The following is a 22,107-nucleotide window of genomic DNA, read 5'->3' on the forward strand; positions in this document are numbered from 1 at the left end:
TGTGATTAAATGTTAGAAGTATTAATTAAATCTTAAATCGTAAAATAAGTATTTAGCAATATCAAATTTTGTTATGTATAATTTTTGCTTTAATATTGTTAAATATATGCATCCATGATTTCATTGATTACATTGATTCTATTAATATTAAGTTTAGGAATATTTTCGTTCAGAATGTCATATAGAATAGTCGCCTTCTACGTACAGAATTTCTTGGCAAAATAAATGACAAATTTTGTGTTATATAAATTAATTTAAGTCTACAAATTCATGTTAAAAAACATGTTCCTTAATATGTTCCCTTACTTTTTTTGTTAGCAATAAAACTGGTTACAATGGTTTATATGTATTCGACAAAATTGGAGTATTCGTAATATAGGATGTATTTTTGCCATTTTAATATTGTCATTCTATGTCATGAAGTATTCATAGTTTAAAACGATAACATTTATAACTTTGTCATAGTTATAAATTTAATTGTAAAAGGTTGTAATATGCACATGTACATCTTCACAACGTATTTTTAAACATATTTTAAGTGAAAAATGTACGTTATTAATAACAATAATAGATGATATATTACTGATATACTAGAAATATTAATTTTAAGCGATCATGACATTTCTATCATTTTAGATACTTGATACAGTGCCGTGCTGGTCGTTTTGATTAAAGATGGAGGAGGCTGGTAATGAGAAGTTTCTGTCAAGGAGGCGTTCCGCAGCTCTTAAAGCTTTCAAAGTTAAAGACGAACGAGTAGCAACTTTTAAAAAGGTATGTGCATAATTTTTAATACTACCTATTCCATTATAGTTAGTCAGTCGTAAATTTTATCCAAAATTTCTATGTATCTCCCGGCATTGTTTTCGATACATCGTAAACAACAATGGGAATGTTACATTTTTACGTCTTTTTAGGTAGCTGCGATTTTGCAAAAATCTGAAAGTGACAGAACTGCAGAAGAAACAGGGATACTCATATCTTGTAGTGATGTAGTAAAGGAGGTTAATTTAAGGTATAGCCATTTTGGAAATCATTGATTGTACACTTATGAACATGTCAAATTATTTTGTTATTGCTAACATAATATGGAAAATTGTCATAATATATGAATCTTCTTATCGTTTTTATAAACAAATAGATATTTAGAAAATGTAGTTTAATAATAAATATGCTGACGATTATGTTAACAAAAAATTTACCAATTTCTTAGACAAGAGAAAAGGCACAGAGTAAAAGCAAGACTTGAAGAGGTAGAAGATGCACCAGAAATTTTAGAAGAAAAGTGTATGAGGTTGGCTGCAGCTATCAGCAGAGCTACATCACTTGCTGTTTATACTGGTGCTGGTATCAGTACAGCTGCTTCTATCCCTGATTATAGAGGAACAAATGGTGTTTGGACTCGTTTACAACAAGGAAAAGATATCGGGTAATGTTAAAACTAATCAAATAGTGTTAAAGGATAATTAATCAGATTTAATTTTCTTTTACTATTTATATTACTAGGTATTTTGATTAATTTATTATATATTTCAGAAATCATGATCTTAGTCAAGCAGAACCGACATTGACACATATGGCTCTTTATGCCTTATATAAAGCAAGGGTTTTAAAACATGTAGTTTCTCAAAATTGTGATGGTCTTCATTTGCGTAGTGGAATACCTCGTACACTTCTATCTGAAGTTCATGGCAATATGTATGTAGAAGTTTGTAGAATGTGTAAACCATATAGAGAATATTGGAGATTGTTCGATGTTACTGAAAAAACAGCTCGATATTCTCATGGTACTGGAAGATTATGCCATAGATGTAACTCTGGTTTGCAAGATTCCATTGTTCATTTCGGTGAAAGAGGCAATCTTCCTTGGCCAATTAATTGGAATGGTGCAACAAGAGCAGCAAAACAAGCAGATGTTATATTGTGTTTAGGTTCTAGCTTAAAAGTTCTGAAGAAATACCCATGGTTGTGGCAGATGGATAGGCCAATACACAAACGTCCGTCACTATACATTGTAAATTTACAATGGACACCAAAGGACGAAAATGCAGTTTTGAAAATAAATGGAAAATGCGACGAAGTTATGAAAAGAATTATGGCTCATCTTGGGTTGGAAATACCACAGTATAATCGTGCCAAGGATCCTATTTTTTTCCACGCTGTACGACTTAGAAATAATGAACAGCACACAACAAGTCAACCTTGCTTGGAAGAGCCATCCAATATTGTTCATAAGGAACTAAATCAAATTAATGACAATTTTCACGAAGATGTTTCATCCGAAACCAAAGAAGAAGAATGTGTTTCACCCAAAAAAGTAACCGAATCAATGTCTGCTTATTCAGCGCCATTTTTTACTGCATTACCATTTTTGTCTATGGGCTTACCATTTCCACCAATGTATATGTGCCCTCAACTAACACCACTTTTTTATTATCCATTCATGCAAGTACCGAATATGACCTCAGACGTGCCAAAACCTAAACCTACGTGTATTTTTTGCATGGAAAACGAAGGCTCTCTTACTTGCCTTTATTACCAACGAGACACAGATAATTCTAATTTAATAGGACCTGAAAGTAAGCAGATAAAAGATACAAAAACATTGGTAATCCATGCAGATCCCCCAATAGCTGCTAAAAATCCTGGGTGGTTTGGTAAAGGATATCGCAAAGGCATGAAAAAGAAACGGTAGCATTTACTCTTTCTCATATACGACCTTTCTTTCATTTCTGTTATAATGTGAACGTATATATGACATATGATATATGATAATGTATGTAAATGTTTGATTTCTCCATATCATGATGAGATCTGTATACACAATTTAGATATGTGTAGGAATTTAATCCCAGTACCCAAAATTTTAGCGATTAATTAAATTAAAGTATTTAAAATTAAAAAACTTAAATCTCCATACTCTGAAGTATTCTATTATTCCTGTTTAGTAGTTGTGTGATTATTTAATTTTAAAGTTTCAGTTACAGAATCAAACAATTAATACATATTTAAAAACATCTACAAATATCTAACGTGAAAATTGTTAATTTCATTGTTAAGTGCTTATTATAAAATTTGCTCGATTTAATGTTTTTACTATTGTACAGGCTAATTATATTGTGATTTTTAGTTGTAAGATTCGTAAAGTGTTATGCAAATCATGAAAAGTTATAGTGACCAAAGTGATATATCTTTTATTACAATTTTTTACTTTGTATTTGTACAGTTGAATGTAACATAATTTAAAAAAAAAGAACGTATGCATAAGTAGTATTACATGTAAAGCTTTTTGTATCTTTTTATATTAATTTACCATTCCAGTTTTATGAACTAAGAGTTAGAACAAAATTAATCCTATGAATATTAAAGGACTGTTTGTAATAAGTATCGAAGTATATTAGCTCCTTTTTTTTTTACTAAACGATGCAATAAACAATACAACATTTTATATAAAAATATAAACATCCATCTTTTATTTATTTATTTATTTTTTTATATAGCCATCTTAAAATGAAGCAGATATAAACAAGGTATATCTGAAATTATTTATTAACTATGAAATCAAACGTAACGCGATATATAAACATGCGCGTGCCTATACACACAGTGCATTTTTTTATATCATTAAAAAGTTAACTATTTTGTATTATACATATAACTATATGGTGATTTTTAATAATACAGACTACATGTAATGTATGACAAACATAAAATTTTTTAAAAATATGCAATAATATATCTTTTTTAAAATGATGCAGCTATAAAAATAACATTAAGTAAGTCACGGTATTTCGGATAAAACAGACTGTTACTTATAAGCTTATTAATTAATTATATACTGATAGACAAATCAATATGTAATAACTATATAGTTCTAAAATTCCTTATCCATTTGATAATTTTTATTGCATGATATTTATCAAGCTCAAATTTAATAATAAAACAAGATATGTATATATTTTATAATGTGATGCGTATATATATATGGGTCATGAGACAATATAATCATTATTGTTTCTAAGATTAATTATTAACATTATTAAAACGATAATAAACAGAAGAAAATAAAAAATCTTTATAAATAAAAGAGAAGATCATTGAATATTTGAAGTTAACTGTGTTTCACGTTACATTTTTTATCTGTGTGGAACAATATTCGTAAGTAAATTTTTTCATTTTTACCATTAAGTATCTAATTTTTTTAAATGAAATAAATTTGTAATGTTTTAAGTTTATGATTTTTGATAACGTAGGTTTCGAAAATATAATCTAACAAATTAGAAATAAATAAATACATAGACGCCAATATAAATAAAGATAATATTATATAAGATTAAGAAGAAATCTTTTATATGAAAGATATATTGAAATGGGCGAGAGATATCAGGGGATAGACTTTCGATAGAAATAAACGCAACTTACATGGCGGTGAGTGAACGTTATCGAAGATATGTATATAGTATGATATGTGTAGGTAGAATAAGAGTTACAGCATCAAGGTGAGGTAAAGAAAAGGAAAGGAGATAGAAATGAGAACGAAAGGAATATAAAGAGGGAGAGAAGTATAAGGGCTAATGCTGGCAGAAGGGAAGAGATTGAAAAAGCCTACAGTCTGTTGTCATGGTAACCCCGTACAGCGTCACCCTATTACCAGCTTCGACAGTACTTATTGTAAAGCCTACCGTAGTACTTTACCGATACTACGATAGTGTACGTCGACCGCTCATTGACTTCTTGACTTTGTACAACGGGATCTCGTTGCGAAGCATGTGGTTCTACTCCTTTTACGCTGTTCTTCTAGAAATGACATCGGAATACTTTCCTAGCCAATAAAGAACCATATATAAAGGAATAGGAGAAATATCATTTACTAATTTCTTACAGCTTAATTTTAAGTTCTTAGAAATATAAAACATCTTAAATATTTTCTATCTTTTTAATTTTTTGAACCTATCATCTTATGTATTTTAAATTAAACATAGCAGTTGAGTATGCCATTTAAATTGGCATAAACAATATTTTTATAATTGCTGAAATTTTCAAATTGCTGAAATGTACAAATTTTACAATTATCATCTTAGATGAACGAAATTTTTAGATTTGAAAAAAATACTATAAGACTATACAAAATTAATAATTTTTTAATGTTATACATTTATGTTAAATCATCTGTTTCGTTATAATTCGTGAATCAATTAAAAAGAACATGTTTAACTTACGTTTACATTGAATTATAACGAAAGAAGAATATACTATTAACATTAAGTAGATCGTAGAATACTTTTGACTTAAATAAGATGCGAGACCAAAACTATTAGTACAATTACTTTCGATTTAGTCAGTATACAAATGCTGGTAATATGGTTATATCATCGCATTATATCTGTGCATGCACGCGCATATGTGCTCATAAACTCAAGTCGATGGTACAAGGTAATTAAGTATAATTAGTTCTATTGTACTGTGTTGTTCTTACATCATCTTTTATGTAGTACAAGAACATAATTGCTACCTTTCAAACATTTATTTATTTGAAGTTTATATATAAATTATTTATGACATGTATTTTATTCCTTTTTATAAAAAAATTTTACTAATGAAATTATTGCTATAATTATAATACATATAGGCCTCGAGGATTAAACAAAGCAATTTATATATATTCCGAAATTAATATATTTAAATTTGTATTCTTGTAAATAATTTCTAATATATGATATACATTCAATGCTTACATTCATAGTACTTTCGACTTTAACCATGATTATTTCTTTTTCACGTTCGTATTTCTTCGGATATCTTCTTTTTTAAAAATACTTTATTCATAGAAGGTGTAGAATATATAAATATTGAATACCAAAACAAATATTTAAAAACAATTTATATTTTAATAACATATATTGAGATACAATATCCATCTCGGGTCATATATATAGACCCGAGGAAAACAGGAGGGTTAATTAGTAGAAAGTTGAAATGTAAAAGTGTTCTAAAGTTGTAGTTTCAGAAATCGTTATTTAAATTATGCGTTAATTATTATGCTGGATAGACTTATAAATGTATATCTTTTGCAGGATTAATATTGTTAATAATGGTAAAGAAATTTTAATTTCATTTGATTAACTTGCCTTTTGTATGGCTTACATACAAAGCGAATATACTATCTTATATGTCACACTGTAAATCTTTCTATATAACGCTTTACATTTATAGTTTAATGTAACGATATTATATCAACCAGAAATACAGGAAAACAATGTACAGAATACGCGATAGAATGAATGGATTTAAAAAGCCAACAGTGCGGCTCGGGGACCTAAATCCATACAAGGAGGAGATTTATCATTACCGGTTGGTCGAGCGCTCTGGCGGTGGCATTGGATACTAGAGGACGACAGTGCTACGTGAGAAATCGTGATGGAGTAGTTTATACCCTGTTTGGTCGCCGTTTCTCACCCGCGTTCAAGTACGTTTAAAATTACCACACATTCGGTCAGTGCATCCGTCGGTCGCCGCGTAGAGAGAATCACTCTGATCGCGGTTAACAGTATGTCAGTCATTCTCGAGGCGGCTGGTTACTTATTCGTGTTAACGTAACAGGGAAAAGTACGGTGTCGGAGGAGGCAGGTTATCTTCTTTGTTCGAGAAAAGCCTCATCAGTGGGCAATGGCGCGGGAACCTTACGTTCCAGAATCGGTGTGTGCATGGCGTAGGTGATGATCGGTGTTTGTACATGTGGCATGGTGTTTATAGCGAACAGGAAGATTTACATACCTCGCTGGATTGACCACCTCGTCGGTTTTTGGATACGAGCCGTGTCGTGAGCCGCCATGAGGCGCATTAGCGGTAAGCCAAATACGTTCTTAAGCCATCTTAAGCGATATTTTTTCGATACGAATCGACCATCCACGTCTAATCTTATAGAAAAGCATTGTTTACGTTTGTTAATCGAGTGGCATCACAAAGAATTCCTCGAAGAAAGGATATGTATATTAGAACGTGATTTTCAACTTCTTTGCAAGGTTGCGCACGCGCTCATTTCGCTGTGTTTGCCAATTATTTCACATTCTCTCTTTGAAACGTACTGATTTTTAAAAATTTATTATAAATCGAATGTAATATGGGATAAATTTCTATATTTGAATACTGGGAAAGAGTCGAAGTTATTGGAGTGACGTTATGATCTATTGGATGGATTAACTCAGTGATCAAACTATACTTACTGCTACATTTTGCATTAAATCGTTAAGCTTTACGTAACTGTTTACAATACGTTTAATGTTTCACACGTTTTCGAGCTACGTATCGTTGTTTGGTTAACTTTGTCCTTTAGAATAAGATATATGTACCAAAGATGGTAAAAGAAAAATTATAACCGGCTAATAAGTTTCCTATTTGATCACTAGATTTGACAATATTAAGACTTATCTAGCATTGAAAATTATTCATATAATTTCACGAGTCACAATTAATACAGAAAGCGGCAAACAAATTCGAAAATGTTATATAGAACGGAAGATAATAAATCCTCAGGTGTTTTTAATCTATGCTCTACAGAATTGGCGTAGGGAATAATAAAGCTAGAAAGTGGAGTTGCTTGTAACCAGCAAACGTATTTGAACCTTTCCCCTTCTACTTGAAAGAAGCTGCTTGAATATTTTCGCATTCGTAACATTGAGCGAAATACAAGGTTCGTTCTCTGGAGCAAATCAGGCAAATGGAAACATAATAATGTATTTCTGTGACTACTGCATTGTGACAGCTTTTTTGGTGTATGTGCGATTTGAAAATTGTCATTGACTATTTGGTCAACATTCGAACGTATAACATAATAAATTTTGAATGTTTAAAAACTACTTGATTCTATTTATTTTTTCATTTTGGTATTTTAATTAATATTCGGTGTTAATTAATAAAATAAATTGTGCGTGATATATATACTGTTCATAAGAGAATCTTTACGTACTTCACATTTTATACATTGGATGCAGTATAATAATAGATTAAATGTAGAATAACAGTATTTCTTGAAATTGTCAGGAAGGTGTGTCTTCACTGTAAAAAAATTTCATTGAGAAATTTCGTTCAGAGATTCCGTTTATCTTTTTATTTCCTATACATTATTTATCAGAAAAAGAGTTTTTATTTATAATGTGTACAAGGTATATATTACAACTTGTTTTTTTAAATATATAAGAAGCGGTAAAGGAATCTTCAGAAAAATACACATAAGAAGTAACATACAGAAAAGAGTTGTTCTTTTAATTATTACCGCGAAATCTCGACGAGTGATTCATAATTAATTTCTTATTATTTCATATTCGTCTTGCATAACACTAAATGTACGCTTTGTTCGGTTAATTTATGTTCCTATGCGCGTGCCTGAATTATCATTTGCGATTAAACGAGCCCCCTTTGATTGTATTACATCGCGTTTGCATATAACGGAACGTCCAATTTATTCTCTCGCTGTGATGTCTTAAAAAAAAAAAAAAAATATCGAAGCATGTACATACAACGTTGCAAGAAGTTAACAAAATTAAGTTTCAACGAATCGATGCACTTTCAAACATCAGCGAAAACGTAAAAAGATGTTAGCTATTTTTCTGTACGTCCTTTCCTCTGTACTTTCTCCTCCATATAAAAACAAATTTACACAGAGAAATAAGAGTTTCTAGTGTGCAATTATCCAACAGCTATCTCGAATATGTGATTTCTTCGATTCGGAAGAAACGAACGTAGTTATCGATTCGTTATAGTTCGATATTAGCCGTTTGACGAAAGAATTGCGCGATTGGAGGGGAGGATGAAAGATGATCGGGAAGGTGGGACTAAGGCGAGGAGGTGTAGAACAGAGTAGGAGGGACGAAAGTATATAGGAAGAGACGGAGGTGAAAAAAAAGCAAAGACAGATGGAAAGAAACGTGGGACTGCGTTTATCAGACTTTTTCCATCCACGCTGTCGAATGTCACTTTCGGAATATCCAGATCTGCCGATATAAGCAAATAAGTAATTTGTTAATCGTGTAAATGAAGTTCGTAACCGGGTTATTCGTATCGACTGAAAATTTGTATAATTATGGAGTTGATTAACGATGACAAATCGATCTTAAATCAGGTTTTGGTTTTCGCGAAGGATGTAATTTGTTTATAAGAAAATAGGAACTATATAGCGCAGTAGGAAATGGGCAATTTGTAAGTTTGAAGAAATTTTCGTGTCTAGAGGAGTAGTTAATTTGCGTTCTCCGGTTACCAGACGAACCGATCAGATTAATTGGAAAATTTTATCGGAGCGAAATTAATAACGAGAAAATAACAAGATTTTACAGAAACGCATGCTTCGACGCTAGGATCCTGTATAAGGTCAATCCGACGTAGTTTGATATAATTCTTCGTGTTATTTTTATAATATATTCGATTATTTTCTCGATAAACTGTATATAAATTGTATATAGATTGTATATAAATTGTACATAGAGTATTCCTGTATCATTCCCATCATTGTTGTAAAGATGCACTCTAATTTAATTATTTCATCGATGGCTGTACAAAATATTGTAGTTATTGTATCCGTACGAAATGATTGTCATGTTTCTTTCTTTTCCTTTTTCTTTTTCTTTTTTTTTTTTTTGTGTGTGAACATTTGTTGATGTATTTGGTGAATTTACGAAATTTATTCAAGGACAGGGGAAAATCGTGTATTTCAAACGTTTTTTAGATAATAAAATTCTTTCTACTAAAATATATTTCTTTACTGCACTCCGAGTGAAGAGACGTTATCCTATAAATAATGGTTAAATAAAATTGCGAAAATGGCAAAATTATTGAACTTATTTCGTGCTTTGAAAACACATCCTTTAACTCTCCTTATGTTTTAACTAAAAGTAGGTTACAGTGACATCCTGTTCGAGAAGCGCACTTTTTCTCTCTCGCATGCAAGAGCACATTAAGCGAAGAGAAAAGAAAAAGAAAAGAAATATGTATTAAGTTACCGTATAAGAAGTCGAGTCGCTGACCCTTGAACTCTTAGAATATATTTTCCTTTATCATTTCCTGCAACGATTATTTACAAGAGTTTCATTAGAGTTAGCACGATGTTTGATTGGAAAACTAAATATTATAGAACCGTATTATAGACGCTACGTGCTTCATAAAACTCGATTTGAACCGAATAGCTTATGTATATAATGCGCTACGTGTCGTATTCATACATTTAAAAAAGTAAAACCAGTCCTTTATTTTCCTTACAGCTTGCACTTCTTGGTCTTCTTTGAAGACCGTGAATTATTCATGAAAGTCTCTTTTTTTTTCTTCCCCCCCCCTACTCTCCCTTATACCCCTTCTGTTGAAATATTTCATTTTAAATTCTCGTTGAAATATTTCTAACCGGTCTTATATTATAAATTATTAAAAACACTTTACGTCGTCCTCACTGAAAATTATTCAAAGTTCAATTTCCGCAATTATGTAGTTATTAAAACGTTATCATTCTTGAGATGAAAGTACACATGTATACCCATACGAGCAGGCCGTATAAAGTGCTATGTATAAAGTGAACGTTCGAAGATTGATTCACGGATGAAAGTTACAGTAATGTAGTGTACATTTAGACGTTAGCGTGTATTTAAATGTAATACACGAGATAGAAGCACCTTGTTCGAAAGTCGAATTCGCATATAGAGGAAGAAAGTATATGCTCAATTTATTCAGGCATAGGTGGCATATGTATGATATCTACGTGTACGACGAAGCAGGTACGTTTGCAGTAGCAAACATCAGCGTCGAATTTTTTCGGATGGGGCTATCCATCCACACTTACGTCGATGCTTGTCAGCAAATTATTATAAATACGAGTGGCGATCGAACTTCTTTTAATGATCTTTCTTAAGAAGCATCTACTCTTCCATTTGTATCGTATGTTAGGCCTTAACCCTTTCGTTATGGCAACTTTCAGATTGAGAAGGTTCTTGATATACGCGCACGCAGGTAAGTTTCTTTTAACGCTTCGTACTTCGAAAACTTTTATTATACGATCAACCTGTAACTCCATCGTGATCTTACGACGAAACTTCGTGAAACTAAGGAACCTACGGTGTAATTCGAACCAAGGACCAAGGTTGTGGACTATTTTGCTTTGGAACGAAAACAGTTACGAATATGTGTGTATATTTGTAAATTCGTTGAAACTCTAGCTTTCTTCTTTGTTGCTACATTCTCACTGGTTTACGAATAACAGAAGAGACGTTCTCTCCGCCAATGAATAATTGCGTTGATGTACGCGCGCGTGTTTCATTAACGAAAGGGTTAAAGTTGCATAAATATCTTTACTCGACACGATCCAAGCCAATCGAACGAGTGCCTTCGAGATATTTCTAGTTTCTCTTCTATAATGCCAAGTCGTTTTTGTAGCGCTAATTATATATAGGTGAAAGAACAATGTTTTCCACTATTTCAGGATAATAAGCAGTCACCTGATCTGATCTGTTCATCCCTGCTTTGTGAATGTTGTAATCAAGAACGACGTCTGGTTTTGTCTCTTTGTAACTGGCTCTTCTTGTGACCGCACAACAACGTAAGTTGTAGAAGCTGTGTGGCATGCTAACAGCATCAAACACATCTCTCGCGTCTCTCCATTTTAGGCAGCGCAGGTGCTTTCTTCTTGCAGACAGATTTTTTTATCTTTTTTTTTTCTTTCTCTCTTTTTTCTTTCTTTCTTTTTTTAATATTCCATCTTTAACACGGTTGCTTGTGGGAAGTATTTTTTGTAACCTACTCGTTCAGATAACGAGATACATGTCAAAATAGTTATCCGAGCGTTGTAATGTCTTACAATTAGCATTTCTTCTTTCTTTTTTTTTTTCTTTTTTTTTTATTTTACTTTCACTTTAAACGCGTTACATCGGTTATGATATCGTATAACAGTTTTATATTCTACGTTCATCTTCTTTTATATATATATATAATATTGATATAATATCGTAATATTTACATAATATATATCGTAGTGTGTACAAATTTCCGGCCAGATGGATTTTTCACTTTATATTCTGAAAGCGATATTTTAAAGACTTTCGACTCTGCTACGGCCCTCGAACCTTTTACGTTCCGACTTTGCTTTGCTTTCAACTGCAGAAGAATACCTTCAAATGACATTCAATGTTTTAAATACAATTGAAGATCACAGGGAAAGAACATGATAAGTAGATTTTTATTGTCCTTTTTACTTTAACTACGATTCGCGACAGGGAACGATATGCTTTTTTAATAGCAGCCAGCAAAGAACAGAAAGAGCGTGTTAAATTCAAAGACTCGATTAACGAAGTTTCGTGGAAGTGGAACATACGTATAATGTTACGATAAAGAGCAGTTTTAACATTATGAGAACATATTTCGCCGTAGAATCAAACAAAGGAACAGTTCTAGTAACCTCGCTTCCCTGTAGCCTTCGGTTGAAACCAAAGATCAATAACAATTCTCTCGTATCTTCCGCAAACTTAGAAATTTTCTATCGCTGAAATAATACGATTCGGTCGGAAAATGTGCCGAACGATACAACGGAATTAATTAATGTTATACAATTGTACGACAGTGTTTTCTTTTACTCGTAACGCGCTCGCACCCAATGTCAATCTTTCAAGATTTTTTAATTATCGCTTCTGGCATATAAGTGAAAAATCGAAATCTGGCCAGAAACTTTTCCACGTTATTGTGTATACGTATGTATATATATATATATATATGTATATACACACACATATATATATATGTATTGAGAATTTGTGCAGTTTCCGTTATTCTTAAGATCGAAGTTTGATAGCACTGCTTTGAAGCGACCACGCCTCATAATCGATGCAAGCCAGAGAATGCGAAGGAACATATAGAGGAATGCGGAATTTTTAGACCGTAATCACGGAGTTTAAGTTTCTTCACCAGGCACTTGTATATTATTAAATGTAAAAATTCGTAGATCCTTTACGTCGTACGTATACACTTTCGTATTTAAAAGAAAGTGTCAGTTGATTTCAGTTACTTTTCGTTGTTGAATGGTCTCGCTGTTTCACTTGATGTTAAGACGTTAATTAATCGATAGCGATGCAACGATGTATTGTTTTCTTTTAATGTTCTCAGTGCACAGAACTCATCTGCACCCCGTACACTTTTAGCGTTTGATGTCTTTAGGTTTAGGTTTTTTTTTTCTTTTTTTTTTTTAGAATATAATTGTGAAATTTGTTGTTCGTTAGATGTTTGATATCGTTAAACTGATATCATCGAGTTCGTTTCAATTTATATTTCGTATCTTACGCGATAAAGGCGATCGGTCGCGATTTATCCTGTAAGATGCGAAACATAAATTGAAATTATGAAACGAAGCGACTATTGAAACGTGTCGTCGAGGTATTGTGAGGTAATGACGAAAGAACAAATTACGAGTTATGTTAAGTAGTTAAACATTTTATACGGAACATGAAAAGAACGGGTAGGCAGCGCGAAATTCAGGCCTCGTCCTTTTAAAACCGGTGAAAGTGAGAACGGTTGCTTCCGGTTCGATTGACACGCAACTCCGAAATTGAATGAAGCGGTGATGAAATTTGTTCGATAACTTAAAACCTACGAAATCCAGCTTCAAGATGCTTTTTTCAATGGACAAAGTTGGTGGATGGATTCTCGTTATATAATTAGTATAACTTTGGTGCCATTGGCGATATAATGTTGCAGAATGTGTGGCACACTTAAGCGGAAAGTTACTGTGCGTGCAAAAATAAATGAAACAGGAAAGAAAACAGATTCCTTTGCTTTGACGCTTCGTTTTCGAGAGAATCGAGTTTAAAAGTTTGTCCACTATACGCATATACATTTGCTTAATTTTAAGCAAAGTAAGAATCGTATTGGGTTGGCAACTAAGTGATTGCGGATTTTGTCAATACCACCTAATGACAAAATCCGCAATCACTTAGTTGCCAACTCAGTACGACTGGACGAAAGACCGTTTCACCAACAAAGATAAATGAAAAAAAAATGTAGAGTAAAGTTTTCTCGTTTAAAGTTTCGTTCACAAGAAAATCGACTTTGAAATACACAATAGATGTCATCGGCACTTGGTCGATAGCCACATTGGACACCTTCTTCATCGATAGTTCTCTAATAGAACCGATATTCGATCAGTTTTCAGATTGGATTTTCTACGAAACGAGGCGTCGAAGAAAGGAAACATAATTTTTTCCTTTTCCTCTTCTTCGATTTCTTTTTAGTCGCGGTGTACCGTCAATTCTGGGACACTCTGTATACGACTACATAGTTCGAATACAGACACTGGATAAAGGATGTGCATTGAACGAAAGGTGTATCACATTCCATTGTGTATCGGATTGTACAAAGACGAATACTATCCGTGTCATTGAACAATATACGTCCATTAGCATCTACTGTTCTTTGTTAACCCGCGCTATTTCCTTTTTACGTAAGGCTACGAGAGATAAAACTATGTAGAACATTCTTTTACAATAAAAATGAGAATATTTTTAGCGTTCGTATGTTAAATATATTTAAAAGCATGAAAGTGGAAGTAATGCGTGGTTTCAACACGCGAGGAATTATTAAGGTCAGTGCAAGAATAAATTATGTGAAATGTATTCGAACCTGTACTACCAACAATATAGGGTGTCCCAGGTATTTTCTGTAGAACGATGTAAATTAGCAGATTCTGTCAGTAAGAATGAGAAAAAAGCGTATACGTATAGGTTTATAAATGTTCTATTAAAAATTTCTAACAAAAATGTGGAATAACAACGAGCCAGTGTTTTTGATCGATAAAGCGTAGAAACAGACTAGGGATATTTATTCTATATCCATGTTAAAATATTGTTTAATGTACGAATACTATTTTGACGTTATGAATTAACATTCGTGAGAAATTGGTTATATTACATTTAAGAATTGCTTGTTCATTTCCTTTAATTTCAAGCAATGCGTCACGGACTTTCTTATATTAATCCTTGATTAATAAATTTTTTTCCTTCAAAATTCCCTACGTGTAAAAATTCGGTAGCGTGATATCTGGTGATTTTGAGGAGCAAAGAATCGGTTCTCGACCTGTCCATCATTGAGGTTAATGTTCGGTCGACCATTGCGCGAACGAGGAACCAGTTGGTTATTTCATATTTTTGTTATAATTTCCTCATAAAGGATTTACAGGCCCACATTTATATGACTTTTTCTCTTATTCTTATTTATATACTCATACACGCAATATATATTAATGATAAGTATTTTGCAGTAAAAACTTGCGACACCGTGTATATAGTTTGTATCTACACGATTTATCTGTCATTTGAAGCGTGTATGCGTAATGCTTCTCACTAAACGCTACCTGGGATTTAATAACATGCAGCGGAAGTTGAAACACTTTTTACTCGTTCGTGTTTCAGAAAGGAATCGGCAAAATTTCTCAATTCTTTCTAGCTCGGTGATTCTAACATCGTGACAGTTTGCTTTATTCTTTTAATGACATCATATAGGTGATTTTACTTCTTTCGAACGAAATTATGTGAGGTTATTTTGTAAATGAGAAAGGTATATCGCATAAGTTGCTTGAAGCTTTATTAGAAAGTTGTAATATAACATCTTTTCTCCCTTTTTTGTTATACACAAAATATTACATGTAATTAGACTGCAGATACTTATGTAAATTTATATTTTCATAAAGATAACTAAAAGAGTAGAGAGAGAAATTTGTTTCGCTTATTAGATATTATAACCGGTGCTATATTTGAAAGATTTTATATATTTTTCCGTGTTATGGATGTTCCATGCATTCCTGCATCTTTAAATTTACCATAAATGCATAGAAATTCCCAGTCTACATATAACGTATCATAACCTATAATTCATTGAATACAGTTATCAGAAAGCGATACGAGCAAGAGTGATAGATATGTAAAATTGATATCTGCATTTCTAGAATGTTTAACAGATTGTAAAATTTATAAAATTGTCTAACCTTTAAAAATATTTTACATCGTACAAATAGTTAACGCGCAAACAAGTGAAACATTTAGTATGTTCGAAGCATCGACTCTAGCATATGAAATGTGACAGTAAAGGACCGCAGTTATTTGCAGCATGATTGCTTTCGCGGATTTTTTCAGTCTAAAGGTTCTATGGGTTCGAAACACCAGGTAACACGAGATGATGCCACGTTACCCGAAACGTGGCACAATGTTGCCGCAATATGTCTTGTTTACACGAAAGCCGGTTGGGAAGCGTGGCAACACTGCAAGCCCTCTAGACCTTGCTCTCGTCCACAGCCTTATTGAGCAACACCTGCATAGAATATTTTGCTAAAATCACTTTTTTCTTTTCAATATTTTCTATTTATCCATCTGTGTATTTAATATACACGTATAGATATTTATGTATATATGTATATTTTTAGATTAGTTACAGTATACTAAATTATACAAATGTCTTTGAAAATATTTCTTGGTATTAAGCAATTGTATAAGATAAGTTCGTTTGATGATTTTTGAAAGGTGTATATGTTGGTAGAATTTAGTTATTTTTATTCCTAGACTTCGTAAAGGCAATCTTTGAATTACTTTTTTTTCATGGAATAATAAGTTCTTTCGCGTTATTGAAATGAGTTCAATGACCACGGTTACTCAAGGTTAGTCAAGGTCGTTGCTGTAGACCAAGTGGTCGTAGCGTCTTAATCAATTATTCCTAAATCTGTTTACTTTCGCCTAGAGAAATATTCTACTGTTGGCCAACTTGTAACTGTTGTATAATTTGATGGAAAATAGTTCCATTTTTTAAATTGATTCCTACACTTTGTGTGTATTACCTAGCAAAAATTTAAATAATTGAAAAAGGAATTTTTTATGACAAAAATGAATTTCTTTGTAAACATTTTTATTGAAGTGTTCGTTACGTGGAACGTCGTAATATTGCATTCCAAGTCATTTGTGATACTATTGACTAAAATATGCAAGTAACAACGATTGAAAATAATTATTATCTGTACAACACTAAAATCAAATCGTTCATTAATTATTAAATTTGGAAACTTCAATTACGTAATGTACATATTCCGATGTTTTGTCTGCTTCATAAAATCACTCGTATAAAATAGAATCGGGGAAGTAATGAGATAATTGGTCTGATCGTTTCATTACATATGATTCGTAAGCTATAACGTGAAATGTTGCAGACTAAGTACTTACCAACATGAGCTCGCGAGATGCGTATCTGTTAAGGTCCATTGACTCGTGTTAAATTTACAACATGTCAATTGCTATTAAGAATGAAAGAATAAGACGTCAGTGGCCAGAGAAGCGGAAGTCTGGCAGAGACGAAAAAACTTGCGGCAGCTTGACATTTCGTTTAGCCTTGAATCGTTGTCTTAAAAAATAATTCTCGAATATTTCATTACACAATTAATTACATACGAGTAAAAATTATTTTGAAGTTTTCCTTAAGGACTACGATATTTTCGAAACGTCTGTATCTTACGTCTGCAGTAACTTTACGCACCATAAAGGTATGTGAAAAAAGCATTAAAATTAAATCAGAGGATTATTAAAACTGAAATTGGAAAATCAGTTTGAATTAAATTCCCAATTAGGTAGGTGCATACGAATAAACTTTTGAATTTTCAAATTTATACTCAATTTGATTGAATTAGCGAGGCGAATATATTTTACGATCCTTATATTTTTAAACAAAACTTCCACGCAAGGATAAGGTAAAATTTCTGTTTGGACGCAGCCTATTTCTCTTAACATTCTTACTTAAGCTTTTTTAAGCTCGTGGTTCTTCCCTACTACTCATTATATCCCCATGCAATTCCGTCTCCTCTCTTTACCGCTTGTTTTTCACTCTCCCGTCTCGTGTTCTTTCCTGCACTTGTCGCATTCAAACTCGTACGTCAATAACCCAGTCACTTCACAAAGCTTGCCTTTCTTCAATCTTGATTACTACGTTTTCAAGTGTTACAAAAAGTATTACATTTGTTTTTGTTGTTCTTTGTTTACACGTACAATACCTTCTTCCTTTAATCGTATTTCTGTAGAAAGAAATTTTTCTTCGTTTTACGTTCTTTAACATGTTTCCTCTTTTTAATATTTCCCAATTTATATAAGATATTTCGTCTAGACAATCGATAGATTATCTAGAAAATTATGCTAATTGTCAATATTAATTAGTATCGTTATGTCTGTGTTAACTTATTGCTATACTAATTCTATCGCACTAACTACTATTAATTACTATTAATTATCACTTTTTTCCTGCGTATACGATTTTCCTTGTCCTCGTTTATGCTCTTATCATGTAAAAAGCGCACGATTTAATCGTTAAATTATGTTCTTTCGCTATTTGGTTCATTCATTGTCAATTGCGGTTCTTCGTTCAACAAAAAATGAATAACATAAATTACTTATCAAGATAAAACATGATAAAGCATGATAAAACATGACGTTCTATTCAGAATTTAAAGTGAATGCTCGTATCATGCTCCACTCTTCGATAAGATATCTCATTGAAAACAAAGAATTACAAAAGATTTTCAATGAAAAATATTACATATATATTACATATATTACATATTTTTAAGATTCGCGATTTGAATACAGGTATAGCTTGCACGTAACAAAAAAGAAATTTATCGATCGTAATTGCCGTTCAGTTCAACCCGTTCACGTCCGTCCTTGACAGGATGTATCTGGATGAACGTCCATCCTGATATCTTATGCAAATTACCCGATCCAGTCATGAGATTGGATTTTATCTTCTTCTGCGCTTGCCTTTCAGTCATGTTGCATCCTTAAGGCTGCTTTAAACATTGATTTATCTTTTAAACGCGTTAACCTCGTACTGTTATTGTCTACGAAGAAAATTCCAAAAGAGACGATCACAAATCGCATAAAATGTTACAAGTCAATTTATCTGAAACATGCGGCAGAATCTGTTTCTTCTTCCTCTTTTTTTTCTATTTTTTCTTTTAACGTTGGAAAATTCACCGACAACACTTTATATGGTAGAGGATACTATCATCTAGTTTCCACTAGCAGATAACAGGAACGATTTTATCATTTTTTCTACACCTCTATCTAATGTACAGTTTATTGTGCATCGGTGTTATTTGCTTTCTTTATACTTCACATAGTATCGTAAATTGTATATAAAGTGCAAGATAAACTTTTTTTTTAACTCTTATACCTTGGTTTTTGTACATGTACAAATTTTCAGATTGTGTACCAAAGAAAATTTCGTTGGTCTTATATCGAATATATATTGTATTATGTATACTAAATTATACAAGGTGGTCCACTTAAATTTATCACCAGGAATATCTCGCTCGTTTTTGATAACATTAAAAAGTGTTTCGTGTACAGGTTAAGCTGGCACATCATTTGGCGTGATCAGTATTTTCGTGGGAGAATAAGTAGAGGACATACGAAGGTCACCGATGTTTCTATTATGCAATTTTCTCTGTAAAAAAGTATTAACCTAATTCTGTCGAAAAGCTAGTACTTTAGGAGATATTTTAGTTTTAATTTTTAAAATTTAACGTATGAAAACCAAAGGCAAAACGCGAGAATACCGTCTCTCGTCTTTCCTCGTCCTTCTATACTTTAAATTTGACAAATTAATGAAATTCTGCTAAAATAAAATAGGTTAACATTTGTTAAAATAATATAAGTGCGGAATATCTGGCGAACTAAAATTTTTTTGACATAAATAGCTTAATACCATCTTGTAGAGAATGTAACAAGATAAGAATGTATAAGATAGCGTATTAGAAAATGTGTGATCCCACTTACAAAAACATCGCTCCACGCCTAACAACCTTCGCATGTCCTCTGCGCGTTCACATACGGGAACACTAATCATGTTAAATTATGTCCCCCACGAAAACATTCGACTTGTATACATTTTTTTAACACGTGAAACATTTCTTAATATTATCGATATTTAATGTTTTTTAATATCATCGGTATTAAACATATTTTAATATTATCGAAATTTAACATCGAGATGTTCCAGTTAATTGATAAGACGAAGTGGATCATCATGTACGATAAAATACACTCGAAGAATGATTATAAAAAATTTAGCGAGTTATCTGGTGAAATTTCTGAAAATTTTCTGGTGAAAAACTGAATAGAGCCAGCATCACGTAACACGTTACAATAGACAAATGTCTGGGAATCGAGTAATTCTTGACTAGAGTCATGACGCAAAATATACAAATATCATTTAACGTAGTAAACTACGATGCGGGCTTATCGTCGAGATAAAAAGTCTAGTTATCTTTCATAAAAGTTAGTCCTCCTCCAGTTTCATTTCACCGTGTAGGCGTTTAAGCGTGCATGAGATATTAGATATCTCTTTTTCTGTACGTAACTATGAAACAAAAAGAGAGAGAAAAAAAAAATGAAACTCAATTCAAGTTTCTTAGCGAGACAACGGCAAATAGCGCCACGCATAAGACAACACAGTCCACTTATATTCATTGTACTATTTAGGTCAATTGAATATAGTGTCACGTGCTCCTATACAATTCCGCGTTCGTCTTAAGGTTTTTCCTTTCTTTTTTTCCTTTGTAATGAATATCGAACATCGAATACATCGGCAGAAGTTGCGATGTTTTACGCTTGCTCGAGCCTATTAGGGAGGATAATAAAATTATAGCAAGAAATCGAAATTGCTAAATAAACACGCGGAGAGGGGAAAGAAATTCACAATTGTATCACATTACAGAATATTGAATTTCTATAAACGGTATTAGAATAGTAAATGGTGCGCAAATATCATTGTTACATGTTGGCACGAATGTTGGGAAGTCGAAGTATAAACTTCTAGTACGATATACGATTTATTCTTCGATTCGTATGATTAATGCCTTGAAAAAGGATATTAGAGGTATTTCCTGTTTTTCAAGTAAATAACGCAATAAGAATGAATCGAAGGATACACGCAAGATCATTATGACTTCTCTTCTTTTCTTTTTTTTCCCCTCTTGCCTCCTCCTCCCCCCCCCCTCCCCACCCTCGTTCTTCGCTCCTTTTCATCTTTCTTGCTTTGTCATTTGCACATTCCTGAATTCTAAAAGTCGAGGAATTCCAACGTACGGTAACTACGTCTTACAAACGACTTTTGGAGGGCAAGCACGAAGGCCGCTTCGTTTATTTACAACGAATAATATCATTACAAATATCGATTAATAAGATGTTAAAATTCTAGTTACAAAGCGTGGTTACCGTTAATACGATAATTATCCGCGTCCATAAAGGAAATTCAATTATACCGTCCTTCTACTTAAATCGGATTAACAACCTACCTCAATGAACATCGTGTTCGAAACTAATAACTGTTCGCCGTGATTTACAGGTATATATCTTCAATACGGAGTATATATCGTGAAATTCCATTCTCCTGAGTAGAGAATCCCCCCGACGTCTTATCTTCTTTCGATTAAGATTCTTATCTCGGCCTGTTGCCTCGGTAGCTCTTTAACTTGGCTGTAATCATTTGTCGGCGTCGGTGTATTTTTCCTCTCACTTTTCTTCCAGCTTTTAGGACTGATTTTAAGATAATGAGCCCAAGTAGCGTCTTCCCTGCTCTTCTCCCACTGTTGTTACTATCCTAATCTCCTCTCCTTACGAGGGTCCATCTTTTCATTCTCTTAGGCTACTGTTATCCAGTGCAGGCGTATTTCATCTCTCGGTTATCGCAATTCATTTAGAATCACCTTAGAACGCTTTGCGTTAAGCCTAAGCCGCGGTAGAATTGACATTTTTTTGTGTAAAGCTAATTTTACGTTGACCGAGGAGAAGGGAGGATCTGATTGGAACCAACTTGTACATCGGAAGGCTTAGACTGAATTTAAATTGTAATTAGATGGTAATTTCTCGGCAGGATACACATAGCGTTTTTTCCCATCAAAGTTTATCAGAGTTTAATTTCCATGCGTTTATCTATTTTGCGTAGTGTCGTAGTTGACAGCATTAATCTTGCGTTATTATAGTTATACTATAATTTTCTGTATTTAATACATTATTGCGTCTATTTAAAGCGTGTATTTAAATGTTTTTATTTCTTTTTCCT

At 32.6% G+C, this 22,107-nt stretch overlaps 2 protein-coding genes across 3 annotated transcripts in view; both read left to right on the plus strand.

Annotated features, from left to right (window-relative positions):
* The first annotated feature begins 411 nt into the window (after positions 1-411).
* Positions 412-3,274, plus strand: LOC126917545 (NAD-dependent protein deacetylase sirtuin-7). The gene is made up of 5 exons (XM_050724493.1): positions 412-547; positions 637-774; positions 918-1,015; positions 1,214-1,429; positions 1,537-3,274. The coding sequence occupies exons 2-5, from the start codon at positions 676-678 to the stop codon at positions 2,693-2,695; spliced, it is 1,572 nt and encodes a 523-aa protein (XP_050580450.1). The 5' UTR covers positions 412-547; positions 637-675; the 3' UTR covers positions 2,696-3,274.
* A 3,118-nt stretch (positions 3,275-6,392) lies between these two features.
* LOC126917542 (caskin-1) overlaps positions 6,393-22,107 on the plus strand; it is a 51,444-nt gene continuing 35,729 nt past the window's right edge. Inside the window, exons 1-2 of one of the 2 annotated variants that reach the window (XM_050724489.1) lie at positions 6,393-6,846; positions 11,456-11,572. Coding sequence is in view for 1 of the 2 variants with exons in the window: in XM_050724488.1 (XP_050580445.1) it covers positions 6,831-6,846 (16 nt within the window). In the remaining variant the exon portion in view is untranslated. The remainder of the gene's footprint in view (positions 6,847-11,455; positions 11,573-22,107) is intronic. The other variant, XM_050724488.1, reaches the window with a different exon arrangement.

Source organism: Bombus affinis, chromosome 6, assembly GCF_024516045.1.
Source record: "Bombus affinis isolate iyBomAffi1 chromosome 6, iyBomAffi1.2, whole genome shotgun sequence".
Classification (NCBI taxonomy): domain Eukaryota; kingdom Metazoa; phylum Arthropoda; class Insecta; order Hymenoptera; family Apidae; genus Bombus; species Bombus affinis.